At 45.2% G+C, this 13,031-nt stretch overlaps 2 protein-coding genes across 2 annotated transcripts in view; both read right to left on the reverse strand.

Annotated features, from left to right (window-relative positions):
- The window catches only part of LOC112217058 (fatty acyl-CoA reductase 1-like), a 74,488-nt gene extending 73,875 nt beyond the window's left edge, over window positions 1-613 (reverse strand). Inside the window, exon 1 of the mRNA XM_042300403.1 lies at window positions 200-613. Within this exon, the coding sequence (XP_042156337.1) occupies window positions 200-252 (53 nt within the window). The 5' untranslated portion in view covers window positions 253-613. The remainder of the gene's footprint in view (window positions 1-199) is intronic.
- Window positions 614-6,514: 5,901 nt separating this feature from the next.
- The window catches only part of LOC112217060 (membrane-associated guanylate kinase, WW and PDZ domain-containing protein 2), a 310,671-nt gene continuing 304,154 nt past the window's right edge, over window positions 6,515-13,031 (reverse strand). The window contains 1 exon segment of the mRNA XM_042300405.1: window positions 6,515-10,556. Coding sequence (XP_042156339.1) covers window positions 9,691-10,556 — 866 coding nt within the window. The 3' untranslated portion in view covers window positions 6,515-9,690.

A 13,031-nucleotide genomic window follows, 5' to 3' on the forward strand; every position in this document is an offset into this window, starting at 1 on the left:
AAATGTTCATCATAGCAAGCTAGTGTGCATGTTTGTAAACAAACAGAAGGCGTCAAATGGGCACGCTTTCTACATTCCCATCCCAGAAAAACCTGACTGGGGAATGAGAGATGCTTCAGTCCTTCACTCCAGCACCTTCTTATACATTTACACCAAAACGGGATTTGAAGAATTTAAAAACGAGTAAAAGCAATCTTACCTTGGATAGGATATCCTTGTTGGCTGTAGGTTTGCGACCCAGAACCGAAACATGCGCTTTCAACTTGAGAATGCAGATCTCGCTGCCTGCTCCTTCGAAACGTCTCGTTGTGGAATTTTCACTGTCCTAGACTGTCCTAGCCGGCCACTCTCATGTCTCCCCACTGAATACAGAGGAGGAACGTGGTTGTTGATGATATGGGATGTGAGAAACCGGAGGGCGTGTTCCAGACAGACAGACATAGATGCACATTTTCTCAGCTACGGAAACCGTTGTGTTCTGTTATTTTGGTTCACCTGATTCCTGGTGCCATCCTTAGTTTTTTTGAGGATGTTCAGCAACAAAAGAAAGGCTTTAACACAGGCCACTGTATAACCAAACACATTGGTTGTGAACTGAATTGTATGGATATTGGACACAGGTAACAAACAACCAACCACAGGTGATAGGCTTTCTTCTGCAAGTACCAGCCCACATCTAAGGAAGCTCACACATCTCCATCATGTCAAGACATGTTCTCCAATTACTGAATGGACACTTCATGATAGAACATGATAAGTTGTCATTTAGTACTTAAAGGTGCTACACATAGGATTTATTTTTCCTTTTGCATTGTAATTTCACAAAACGTTCATAATATATCTGCAGTAATAGTGGAATGATTGTGTTTCACAGTGTTGTGATTGGCTGTGTTATTCGCCTACTGATTTCTCCTGCCAAAGCTGCATCTGTCAAAATGGGAAAGCCAGAGCTTCCTGCTGTCAAAATGGGAAAGCCGTTCTGACTTTGGGGCTGTGTTATCTAGTGGAAATAGTTCTGTCACTTCCTGGTTGCTACAATACTACACTGTTCGCTCAATTTCAGTTTATGTGAGAAAACAAGCACTGAATAGTGTAAGGAAACTAAATTGCTGTGAAATATCTTGCAATTCGCCTAGCATTAGGCTGCATTCAAAACAAATGCAAAAATTCTAACAAATCCCATGTGTATCATCTTTAAGGTTGCCAAGGAGCAAGGCTCCATCCACCTGACTCCACCCATTCCAACAGGGACTTTCATTCGTTGTAGGGCAGTGATTTGAACCACCATTCAGGGCAGGGCAGTGATTTGAACCACCATTCAGGGCAGGGCAGTGATTTGAACCACCATTCAGGGCAGGGCAGTGATTTGAACCACCATTCAGGGCAGGGCAGTGTTTTGCTCTACGAAAAGAAAGTTATGAACACATGAGTTGAGAGCTGTGTACAGTAGGCTATATCACTTTAACTATTCACAGGGAAAGTCTACCGAAGGCCATTCCCTCTGCTTTTCAACACAAGATTTTATCCATAAAATAACAACAAAGTAAAAAGATGAGAAGAGATAAGAAAGACAGGTCTCTCTCTCTGTCTCTCTCTCTCTCTCTCAGAAGAAACTGAGGAGTAGAAGCTACACTACATGACCAAAAGTATGTGGACACCTGCTAGTCAAACATCTAATTCCAATATCATGGGCATTAATATGGAGTTGGTCCCCCCTTTGCTGCTATAACAGCGTCCACTCTTCTGGGAAGGTTTTCCACTAGATGTTGGAATATTGCTGTGGGGACTTGCTTCCATTCAGCCATGAGCATTAGTGAGGTCAGGCACTGATGTTGGGTGATTCTAATTCATCCCAAAGGTGTTCGATGGGGTTGAGGTTAGGGCTATGTGCAGGCCACTCAAGTTCTTCCACACCGATCTCGACAAACTATTTCTGTATGGACCTCGCTTTGTGCAAAGGGGCATTGTCGTGCCGAAACAGGAAAGGGCATTCCCCAAACTGTTTCCACAAAGTTGGAAGCACAGAATCGTCCAGAATGTCATTGTATGCTGTAGTGTTAAGATTTCCCTTCACTGGAACAAAGGGGCCTTAGCCCGAACCATGAAAAACAGCCCCAGATCATTATTTCTACTCCACCAAACTATACAGTTGGCACTATGCAACTGCTCCGCCTCCGACCACAAGGCACTACAGAGGATAGTGTGTACGGCCCAGTACATCACAGGGGCTAAGCTTCCTGCCATCCAGGTGCTCTACACCAGGCGGTGTCAGAGGAAGACCCTAAAAACTGCCAAAGACTCCAGCCACCCTAGTGATAGACTGTTCTCTCTGCTACCGCACGGCAAGTGGTACCGGAGCGCCAAGTCTAGGTCCAAAAGGCTTCTTAACAGCTTCTACCCCCAAGTCATAAGACTCCTGAACAGCTAACCAAATGGCTACCCAGACTATTTGCATTTTACACTGCTGCTCCTCTCTGTTTATTATTTATGCATAGTCCCTTTACCTCTATGTGCATTTGACCTCAATTACCTTGACTAACCTGTGCCCCCTGCACAGTGACTCTGTACCGGTACCCCCTGTATATAGCCTCGTTACTGCTATTTTATTGTTGCTCTTAAATTATTATTTTATTTTTATTTTTTACATTTATTTTTTGCTTCAGTTTATTTAGTAAATACTTTGTTAACACTTATTTTTCTTAAAACTGCATTGTTGGTTAAGGGCTTGTAAGTAAGCATTTCACTATAAGGTCTACAACTGTCATATTCGGCGCATGTGACAAATACAATTTGATTTGATTTGACGGATTGGGGCAGGTAGCGTTCTCCTGGTGTCCGTCGGACTGCCAGATGGTGAAGCGTGATTCATCACTCCAGAGTGGTTCCACTGCTCCAGAGTCCAATGGCCCGCAAGCTTTACACCACTCTAGCCCATGCTTGGCATTGCACATGGTGATCTTAGGCTTGTATCCGGCTGCTCGGCTATGGAAACCAATTTCATGAGGCTCCTGACGAACAGTTCTTGTGCTGACGTTGCTTCCAGAGGCAGTTTGGAACTCGTGTAGTGAGTGTTGCAACCAAGGAAGACAATTTTTATCCACTGTCCGCTTCAGAACTTGGTGGTCCCGTTCTGTGAGCATGTGTGGCCTACCACTTCGCGGCTGAGCCGTTGTTGCTCCTAGACGTTTCCATTTCAAAATAACAGCACTTACAGTTGACTGGGGCAGCTCTAGCAGGGCAGACATTTGACGAACTGACTTGTTGGAAAGCTGTCATCCTACAGTATGCCGGTGCCACGTTACAAGTCACTGAGCTCTTCAGTAAGGCCATTCTACTGCCAATGTTTGTCTATGGAGATTGCATGGCTATGTGCTCGATTTTATACACCGGTCAGCAACCGGTGTGGCTGAAATAGCCAAATTCACTAATTTGAAGGGGTGTCCACCTACTGCTGGATATATAGTGTATTTATTTCAAATGTTTTTTCATTTTTGGATTTTAAATTAAAATCAATTCTTGAATTAACTTCTTTCAATTCTAATTGACCCCACAGTGGCTGTAAGGAGGATGAGACACACAGCCCCAGTGTGTGTGTGTGTGTGTGTGTGTGTGTGTGTGAGTGAGTGAGTGAGTGAGTGATCCGGCTCCGCTCCTCGATACCACAGGAGCCAGCAGAGAAAACAAGGTGACAGATGAAAGGATAAGGAAAGAATGGGAGTGTTTCACTGCTCTGATGCAAGCCTCACCTCAGATAACACATTCCGTTACACAGACTGGCAGCTGTGGCCTATGGAGAGAGAGAGAATAGATGTTTCCCTCTGGCCAGGAGAACAAGTAGGGAGACAGGTTTCCCTTGTATCAAAATTGAGGATCCATTGACAGGTCAATATTTCTCATAGTAACATGTTAAAGACACATTTAATATTTGCGGTAAATGTTTGATGACCCTTGGTCGAGTGTGATGGAGTGACTCTAACATTCCCTGAGAGAGAGGTAAGGCCATCCTTTCATTCACACCAGATAAATGCCCAGGTTTTCCTCGTACATTCAGTAGATTAGGGAGTGGAGCACTGGGATGGAATCTGGTACTGTTTTCTCATCCAGTAAAACCAGCCTAAGGTCACTACTGACTATCAACCAGCTCTTTATAAATGTTCTGTGTAAAGAACAGAATGTATTCTATGAAGGAAAATATACTCCATAAGAGCACCTTGTGACCGCACCCTTATAGTCATTTCCTATTTACCATGTTACACTCTCAAGCATGTCTGAACCCAGTAGGGTTAATGGAGGGGGGTTATGATCACAGAGGAAAATCTGCTCTTTGTAGAAATACAAGTTGTGTCTTGACATGTTATCCCATTCAATGTTCTTAAATCCAGCTCCTCCATCATAGCTAAGAGTTTGCCATCCAGGTGGAAGAACTGGTTCACGTGTCATGATGGGAGACATAGTTTGCACATAAAGTATAAGAACGCATAGTTCGTATGGCACAGTAGTTCTCACAGTGGAACACTCGGAACATTTTTATGGCCCACGGTTGATTTTTTACTGAGGACAATACATCAGCCCCATCCTGCTTCTAGTTCAGCCTCTGGCTCTGCATCAGCAGGAGGGTTTGTCTGGGTTTCTCCTGTGGTGCCTCTCTCTCTTGTGCATTGGTCACCAACCGGTTGATCGCGAAAGCCTTGCCGTACATTTTTTTGTATTCATTTTGAGCTGTTCCCGTTAGATGTACTTGATTCAGCAGCCCTAGGGCCGGGAAGGAAAAGTGTTCCCATTTTCAACCATTTCATGTGTCTGAAGGTAGTACTCCGTCTACCTGGCAGCCCAGAGATCAAATCATGAGGACCTATAGGTCTAACGCTGGCTAATCAGATAGATCAGATCATCAGTTTCCTCGAGCCATAGACTGTAAAAAGAAGCCTCGAACGCACAGCAAAAATGATAATGTGAGATTTCAAAACTTTTAAAACCATTAAAACTAGACAACGAATACAGCTGCTGTTTTTTATGAGTAAGTATGTTTAAATTGGTATTCAGCACTGTCACTACTTTGTTAAACATTTTTATAAGTCATTAAATGCGCTTTTCGATAAGGTCTCGTTATTATTTGGCTCGTGTCTTTTTTAATATCGAAGAATATTTCACTTTCTCTGGTCATAGGAATAACAACATGAATTGGTGAATGAACCAGAAGTAATGCAGTGCGACTTATATTTCGCCATCAGCTGGAAGACTGTGCCCCCTTTTCTCAGCGGAGTAGGACCATCTGATGGTCTGTCTGAGGGGAGGGTGGGAGCAGGTGAGGCTGCCTCTCACCCGAATCACCGCTGCTCCCACCCCTCAGACGGACCATCAGATGCAGGCCATCAGTCCAGTAAAAAAAAGAAGCACATTAGATCTCGGCTTGCATTTTGACTCAGAAAACGTTGGTGACCACTGCTCTAGGGTGTCTATTATCTCAGCCTGCCTGACGCGCCACCCTTTCTGCATACAAATAGCTGTAAGTAAGCCTCGCTTTATGAAAGGAACGACAATGCTGATTTAGATCGGTGGCGACTCACGGGTGAGGTGGGTTTTCATTACATAATTCCGCATTCGCAGGTGCTGATTCTTAACTTTTCTTGAACTGCACTGTTAGTTAAGGGCTTGTAAGCATTTCACGGTAAGGTCTACACTTGTTGTATTCGGCGCATGTGACAAACAGTTTGATTTGATTTGGTAGCTGTGACGTTAAAAAGTGAAGATTACAGAACTCAAGAATTCTAGTCAAAATGCGCTGATTGAAAGGTCAAGAAATATCTAATCAAAATGTAATTACTTTCTCAAGTAAAGTACATTTACAAGACTTTCGCTAGTAAAGTACATTTACAAGACTTTCGCTAGTAATGTCAAGTATGAGATAGATTTGATAAAATATATATTGTTTTGCCAAAAATAATGGCAGACAAAGGTAGTTTAAGGCCAAGTGAACATGTTTGTTGTTGCTTAGCCTAACCAGTTAGATTGTGCATATCTCAAATAAAGTAGACCAGATTCGAGTGCCTATTAAAATCGCAGGAGGAATATTTGGAACAGCTTAAATAGGTTAAATAACCTATGCATGTATATATAAGAAAATGTTACGAAACGATGCAGAAAACCAAAAACGAGCCAACAATGCTCTCTAGTGGAAACAACAAGAATGTACAATAGCCATTTTGAAATCAGTGATTTGCCTTCTTTCCTTACACAGCATTGCCCTCATGTGGTCATAAGGTTGGGGAGATCCTGCTGTAAGTACCTCTGGGCAAGTTGAGTTGTTTTCACTTGGAACAAAACAGAAGCAAACAAGCCAAAACACGGAGGAACTATCCTGAACTTGACCTATAAGAAACCTTTGTTTTTGTTGCAAAACGTTTTACTACGGATTGCACTAATGAATACACCCCTGGGCAAGCTGTTCACCTGCCATAAGGCCATCCATCAACTCGGTCACTCATAAATCAGTGACAGCTCGATCTTAATTGAATACTTTACACAGAGTCAAAATTTTATTTGACAGCATTTCAGAATATCATTACGGTAAACAAGATTTCTGCAAAAGTTAATATATCCATAGTGTTGCATTTCATAAAAATAGGCCGTTCACTAATAGTCTGGGACTATCCATAATAATACATCGAGTCATATTTATAATAGCGACACACCTGTACAAGGTCAATAACACGGCTAATAATAACACTACACAGTGATACCCTGCTGCATTAGGTAGGCTCAGGGGGTTCATGTATTGTACATGCCGTCAGTCTTCAACACACTCACCGTTTTAGATATACCTATCTCTTCTGATCTGCCCATAGAAAAGTACTGATATTTGCCTCAATGGGGGACTGCTCTGACGAGAGAAAGCGGAGAACTGTGCAACGAAGGAAGGACATTCTCCCTTGTCTCTAGTCTACACAGAAGTCATGATAGGCTTAGTGATGAAGGTGCAGTATACAGTCAGGACTGGCCAGACACTATAGGAATGGTTGTGTGTGGGGTGAACACAGTGGCACTGTTCAAATGAATCCTTTCTTGAAGTAACCAGTGACACTTAACATGAATGAACATGTACCTGCTTTACATTATTATATATGTCTTTATTGTCATTTAACAGATGCTCTTATCCGGAGCAATTATGGTGAAGTGCCTTGCTCAAGGGCACATGGGCAGATTTTCCACCTAATCGGCTCAGGATTCAAACCAGCAACCTTTAAGTTACAGGCCCAACGTTCTGAACCTCTAGGCTACCTGCTGCCTACTTACTTGAAGTAACTACTGTTCTTACACAATGTTAGAAAAGAGAGAAAGAAGAGAGGAAGGATGCATTGTGAAAGTATTCAAACAGGCCCAGACAGCAGCTGAGCCACAGACTCCTGTCTACTCAGGGTCAGTTCCCCAGCACAATTTATATGGCAATTCTCTGAACCACTTTGTGCTTTAAATAAGTATTTTTTCCTCTCGTAAATAGAAATTCCAACGGCCCCCGAGCATCACTCACCTCTCTCGTATCATTCCTATTCTGAAAGACTGTCTGCATTTCTTCCACCCGAGGGGGACAGCTTTGTTCTGCCAATGTCGTCCTCTCTTTGCTGGATTGTTAGCTCGACACACTGCAAATTACCACTCAAAAATCAGATGTCTGCAGAAACTAAAGGGGACACATTCAGATTGCTCCTTAATGACTTTTCTTTTATCGCCAAGAATGATTCTTGTGTCTGTCAATGATCATCATGTCTAGATGATTGTAGTCTCTCCACATCTCCATGTACAGTATAATAGTCATCAGAGCGACAGATGAATTAGCTTCTGTGAGTCCCAGGGCCAGAGAGAGGGTTTGAGAGAGTTTAAAAAACAAAAAACTCTGCCTTAGTCATCGGATGACAAGGCGGTTCTGAGGGACGTGTGTGTGTGTGTGTGTGTGTGTCTAACTGTGTATCTGTGTAAACTGGTGACAGTAAAGTTCAGACAGAGCCACTGACAGAGCCTCCACTGTCTAGAGTTCCGAAGTTAATTGGGACACAATCTGGTAGAGAGAGATGTGTGTATATATACAGTATATTAATGTAGCTGGCTATGTAGACGGCATCACTTAGAGACTAAACAAATGTGGAAATGAATATTCAAGACAGTTGTCAGTTGTAATGTATAAATATGTGTCTTTGGGAGATAAAAGTGTTTCATGTCTTGTGTAAATGAACAGCGTTAAGTGAAGCCACAGACCATTAGACACATTGTGATGAATAAGCTCGTGACAAATGGCAATGTTTCTCTCTCTCTCTGATCCCCACCAGAAATACTAGTGTAGTTTCCTGCTTTCATACACTTGCCATATTTTCACCCAAACACGATTACACCATCTGTTAGAGATGTTCTGCCTAGACGTTTCGATATCTGACGATGAGATACCAACAGAACCCCACAAAGTTGTGGAACTATCTTCAATCTGTAAGGAAATGGAAAGATTTGCTAATGTTTTCTGACCAAAGAAATACTGTGGGGTCTGTAAATATAGTGAACAAATTTCAACAATCAGATATAAAAACATGAATGTCCGTCATGGCACAGATGTATATGAATATTGGGACATTGGTATTGACTGTACGGTAGCAGCCTGGATTGAACCACATCAGCCTAGAGAGTGTTCTAGGTTCTTTAAGTCCATAACAGACCTCTCTGTCCGTCTGTCCCTGATCGTAAGGCACTCTGCCCCGATATCCCATGAGCCTTCACTCTCTCCACCAGACAAACCTCAGCAAATTGCTTTGTTCGCGAAGCACAGTGAGGGGGAGATGTATCTCCTGTGACCCAACCGTTGATGATTCAAGCACGAACAGCCCTTAGAGTCCACTGCAGTCTCGTAGAATGGGTCCACACAGACTAGAAATGCAATATCATAGGCTGGGCTGTGGAGTTATAAGGGAGTGTTGAAAAACCGTGTTGTGTTCCTTCACTCGTCTAGCTTATGAGGCGTCTCAGAACTACCATTGGCCCGACTAGGTAGGGATTAGAGATGATCACGTCCCACATATTAATACTCATCATATAATAGATTTATTTCTATACCATTTGATAGATTCCTCAGGATAGCTTCTTCAGTCTCTTACAGTCTCTTATTTAAGGCAAAGTTCCATTAATGCGTATACTCTTTTTCTAGTTCTGGTTTTCATTCTCTCTTTTCAAAATACACAAAAACAGGCAAACCCTCTTCAACATTCCTTTCATAAAATAGACTCCGTTGTATAAAAAAACTGCAGTGTCACAGTCAACCAATCGGTGAGTGGTTCAATTTGCATGTACGTCCTGGACTGGAGTGCTGTGGGGATTTGAGCACTTCCAAATGAACTTCCTGTATTCGAACCCCTTAACACTGCTCAAGGATCCCGTCACGCTACACACATTCTGCTTGGTTTCTTCTTGTTTTGAATTTTTAAGTGGATGCTTTCCAGTTCTTAAGGTGGTCGGTGTAAAATATCTCTCAAAATAATTTAGAGTACAATATAAATAAAAATGGTTCTCTAAAAACGCATGGAGGAACCCCCCTTTACATCTGAGGTCTAGAAGGTGGGGGAGTGGAGGCAGGGCGAGGGGAGACAATGAAGGGGCTAGCCAGGCTTAGTGTAGCCCGGCCTGGGGGTCTGGTAGTGGGTATACTCCAAGGTGTTATCTGCTCACAGTGGACGTGCCCGAGCGCAGGGTGCTGGGCAGCTTGTCAGAGCCGGGGATCTTCCAGGGCCCAGGGGACACGGTGGCCTTCCTACCTACTACTGCGCTGCCGCTGCTGGTGCTCTTGGTGGGGCGGCAGGGCCGGGTCTCTCCAGGGCCCCTCTCTGCCTCTCTGGGCCTGGGCTTCTCCTGCCCCGGCTCCCCCTGATGCCCAACGTCTGGGTGACTGCTGCTGCCGCTCTGAGTACCACCACCGCTGCCGTCGTTCCCATTAGAGTTTGTGTATGAGGGCTGGGAGTTTTTCGTCGGGGACTGTGTGGGTTCTCTTTTCCCGTTGGACGTGCTACTGCTCTCCCCAGCTATCCTCTCCTTAGACCTCCCCCTGGAGGAGCTTTTGGGCTCCCCTCCCCCAGGTAGCAGCTCATCCCTCCCCACCGGCCCTCCGTCTTTGGGGCCGCTCCCTCTGCAGGTGGACCTGCCAACTTCCTTCTGCTTGGCCCTCCCACTACTGCAACCACTCCCACTGGGCTGGTCCCGGGCCCTCCTCCCACTGGGCTGGTCCCGGGCCCTCCTCCCACTGGGCTGGTCCCGGGCCCTCCTCCCGTGGCCGGTCTGATCCGGATTATGCGGCTCGGTCGAGGCCTTCCGGGGGCTCTGGGAGCGCTCCACCCTCCTGCTCTCTTGCGCCGCCGGCTCCCACGGGACCTCCTGCGGTGGCAGGCGAGCCAGGTCGGGGCCTGGGGGCTGCTGGGGCGGGGTCAGATGAGATGAGGGCGATGGCATGGTCAGGGTGTCTGGGGGCAGGGCTACTTCCGACAGACTTGGGGAGGCTGAAGGGCGTGCATCCCAGGGGGAGGTACTGTCTGCTGGGGCACAAACACACAGTTAGACATGGGAAAGGATAGTCTTAACAGTCAGGGGCGAATCCTACCTTCCATTTACTTAGTCATGCATGGATGTCAATGGGAGACTGAGTGAAAAGTTGACTTAAGTGGAAGTTCGCCCTATAGAAATATATCTATGAATCTATAGCTTTAACCAAACAACACACACCAAGCCAAAAAACACACCTCTAGTCTACATGGATGACAGCAGCCATATTGTAGCAATCACAACAATCAAACCCAGTCTTTGTGGTATGGGCTGCAAGTGAAATATCACTTCACTCCTATAAGTCACACACTGGAAGTTCACTTTTAGGCAGCACACATCTCAGTTCCCTAGCTCCCTTTAAAGCCTCAGCACTTCTAAGAAGTGGACAGAAAAATCACAAAACAGGTTTAATGGAATGGATGATGTGCTGAATCAGGCAGTGCTTCAGCCTGGCTCGGGAGAGAGAACCTGGGGGTTCGAGACTCCCCACCGGTGCTCTGGGCTGAGTAACCATGGTAGCGGCTAAACCTACAGAGCTCTACCTTCTCCTGAGAGGCTGCTGCAGCTCACAAGGCCTGTTAGCTTCTCTCTCTGCATCGCTAAGCTAGCAGTCCCAGGGTTATCATTCACAAACAGACAGGCAGGGAAGCCTCCAGGGAGGCTAGCGCCAATCGTCTAACTAGCAGGGGGAAAGAGGGAGGCTAGGCTAGCTCCATGAGGCCTCATTACAGACTAGATGGACTCCCAGACCAGCTAGGGAGGTCTGGTGATTGGAGATAGCTCAGTGAGCAGGCTCACAGTCGATGCAGGTGCCTGTTGCGCTCTGAAACCCTGGACATTTCACACCAGCTCATTCTCCTACCCATCAGCCACTGCTTGTTGTATTGAAGTGATGAACCATCTCCCGTGGAGGCTGTGTGGCCCAATAGGATTGTGGGAGGGAGTATGTGTGCTGAGCTAATGACTGCTGTCACCTTGGATACGGCTCTGTTTGTTCTAAGGGGTGAGGGCCCTGCTACCCAGCTAGCTGACTGGATCCAACCTTAAAACAACCTCCATACTCTACTCTGTATAAGGGGACACATGTACACATGCACTAATACACCCACACAATACACAGCATGCACACTTCCACATACTCACAAACGTCATGCACGCGCGCACACACATAGTATCACATTGTGTAAATGTGGAAACCGTTTTTTTTATTCCACTTCATTACTTCATCAGGATGCAGTTTTTATAAGCTTTGAATTCTGTTTCCTCCGCAAAGTACTGTATAAACTAGCTGAAAATACAGAGCCGCTTTGCAAAATGTAGTTAAATACTCAGAAGCAGCCCATCAAGCTCCATAAATACTACATCCTCTCAGTATACAGATAAACCTAGGCCTGTGAAACATCTACGTATCCACACAATCCCCCACATCCATGTTACAAATGGCTATTCCATTTTTATGTGACTGCTCTGCCCAGAACACACAGGTTGATAGTTGATATGAAAAGTGACGCTGGTGATTTAATATGGCGTCCTCTGGCTGACAGTGTAATGGGCTCATGGTGCGTATTTCACAGCTTTATGTCACCCGCGGGCAGGTAATAGAAAAACCCTTTCTGATGGAGGAAAGGGGGGAGAGAGAGAGAGAGAGAGAAAGAGGGGTGGGGAGTGAGACAGAGAGAGAGGGAGGGAGAGAGAGAGAGAGAAAGAGGGGTGGGGAGCGAGACAGAGAGAGAGGGAGGGAGAGACAGAAATAGATAACAAAAAATCTCTGTCATAAATGGCCTGGGAGAGTCCCCGACTGGGAGAGGAAATCAGAAGTCTCCTAGCAGTGAAGATGGAGACAGACAATACTATTTCCTATGTCTAAAGACCCTGGTCACCTGCCAAAGCTAAGTGCTGATGACTGTATTTCACAGTGGAGGCCTTGGCTGGCTGTGGAAGAGTCATGTGTAGTGCTAGCCTCAGCGCTAACTCACTACCCACAGGCCGGGAGTGTGACTCTCCGTTACAGAGGCCAAGGGAGAGTCTGACACATCGTGACTTATTACCAAGTGGGCCGCTAGGTGCTGTCATTCCCTGAGGTGCTGGGGACATAAATGTCTGTTAGGGGCCTCAGCGTGCACCATGGTGGGATTTTATCACAGGAAATAGTATGCCTATATATTTCTGACTAATCTATCTAGACGATAGTGGCTGTCAGTTTGAATCGCTATTTTGTAAAAGTTGGTTCATGGATCTTTCTAAATGTGTAATATGTATTATTGTGTGTACATACAGTATAATATTTCCATTGGGCTGGCCTGATGACCATGTGGACATATGCCACGTTCAAGACAACTGGGAACTTGGACATCTCAGATTTAAGTGTGTTCAAGACCCTGGGAACTTAGAAAAAAACTAACCTCGACTGGGAAAATTAGTTTTGAACAGTCAAACTCTGGCATCTTTACAAAGCTCAGAATTTC

Source organism: Oncorhynchus tshawytscha, linkage group LG17 (genome assembly GCF_018296145.1).
Source record: "Oncorhynchus tshawytscha isolate Ot180627B linkage group LG17, Otsh_v2.0, whole genome shotgun sequence".
Taxonomy (NCBI): Eukaryota; Metazoa; Chordata; class Actinopteri; order Salmoniformes; family Salmonidae; genus Oncorhynchus; species Oncorhynchus tshawytscha.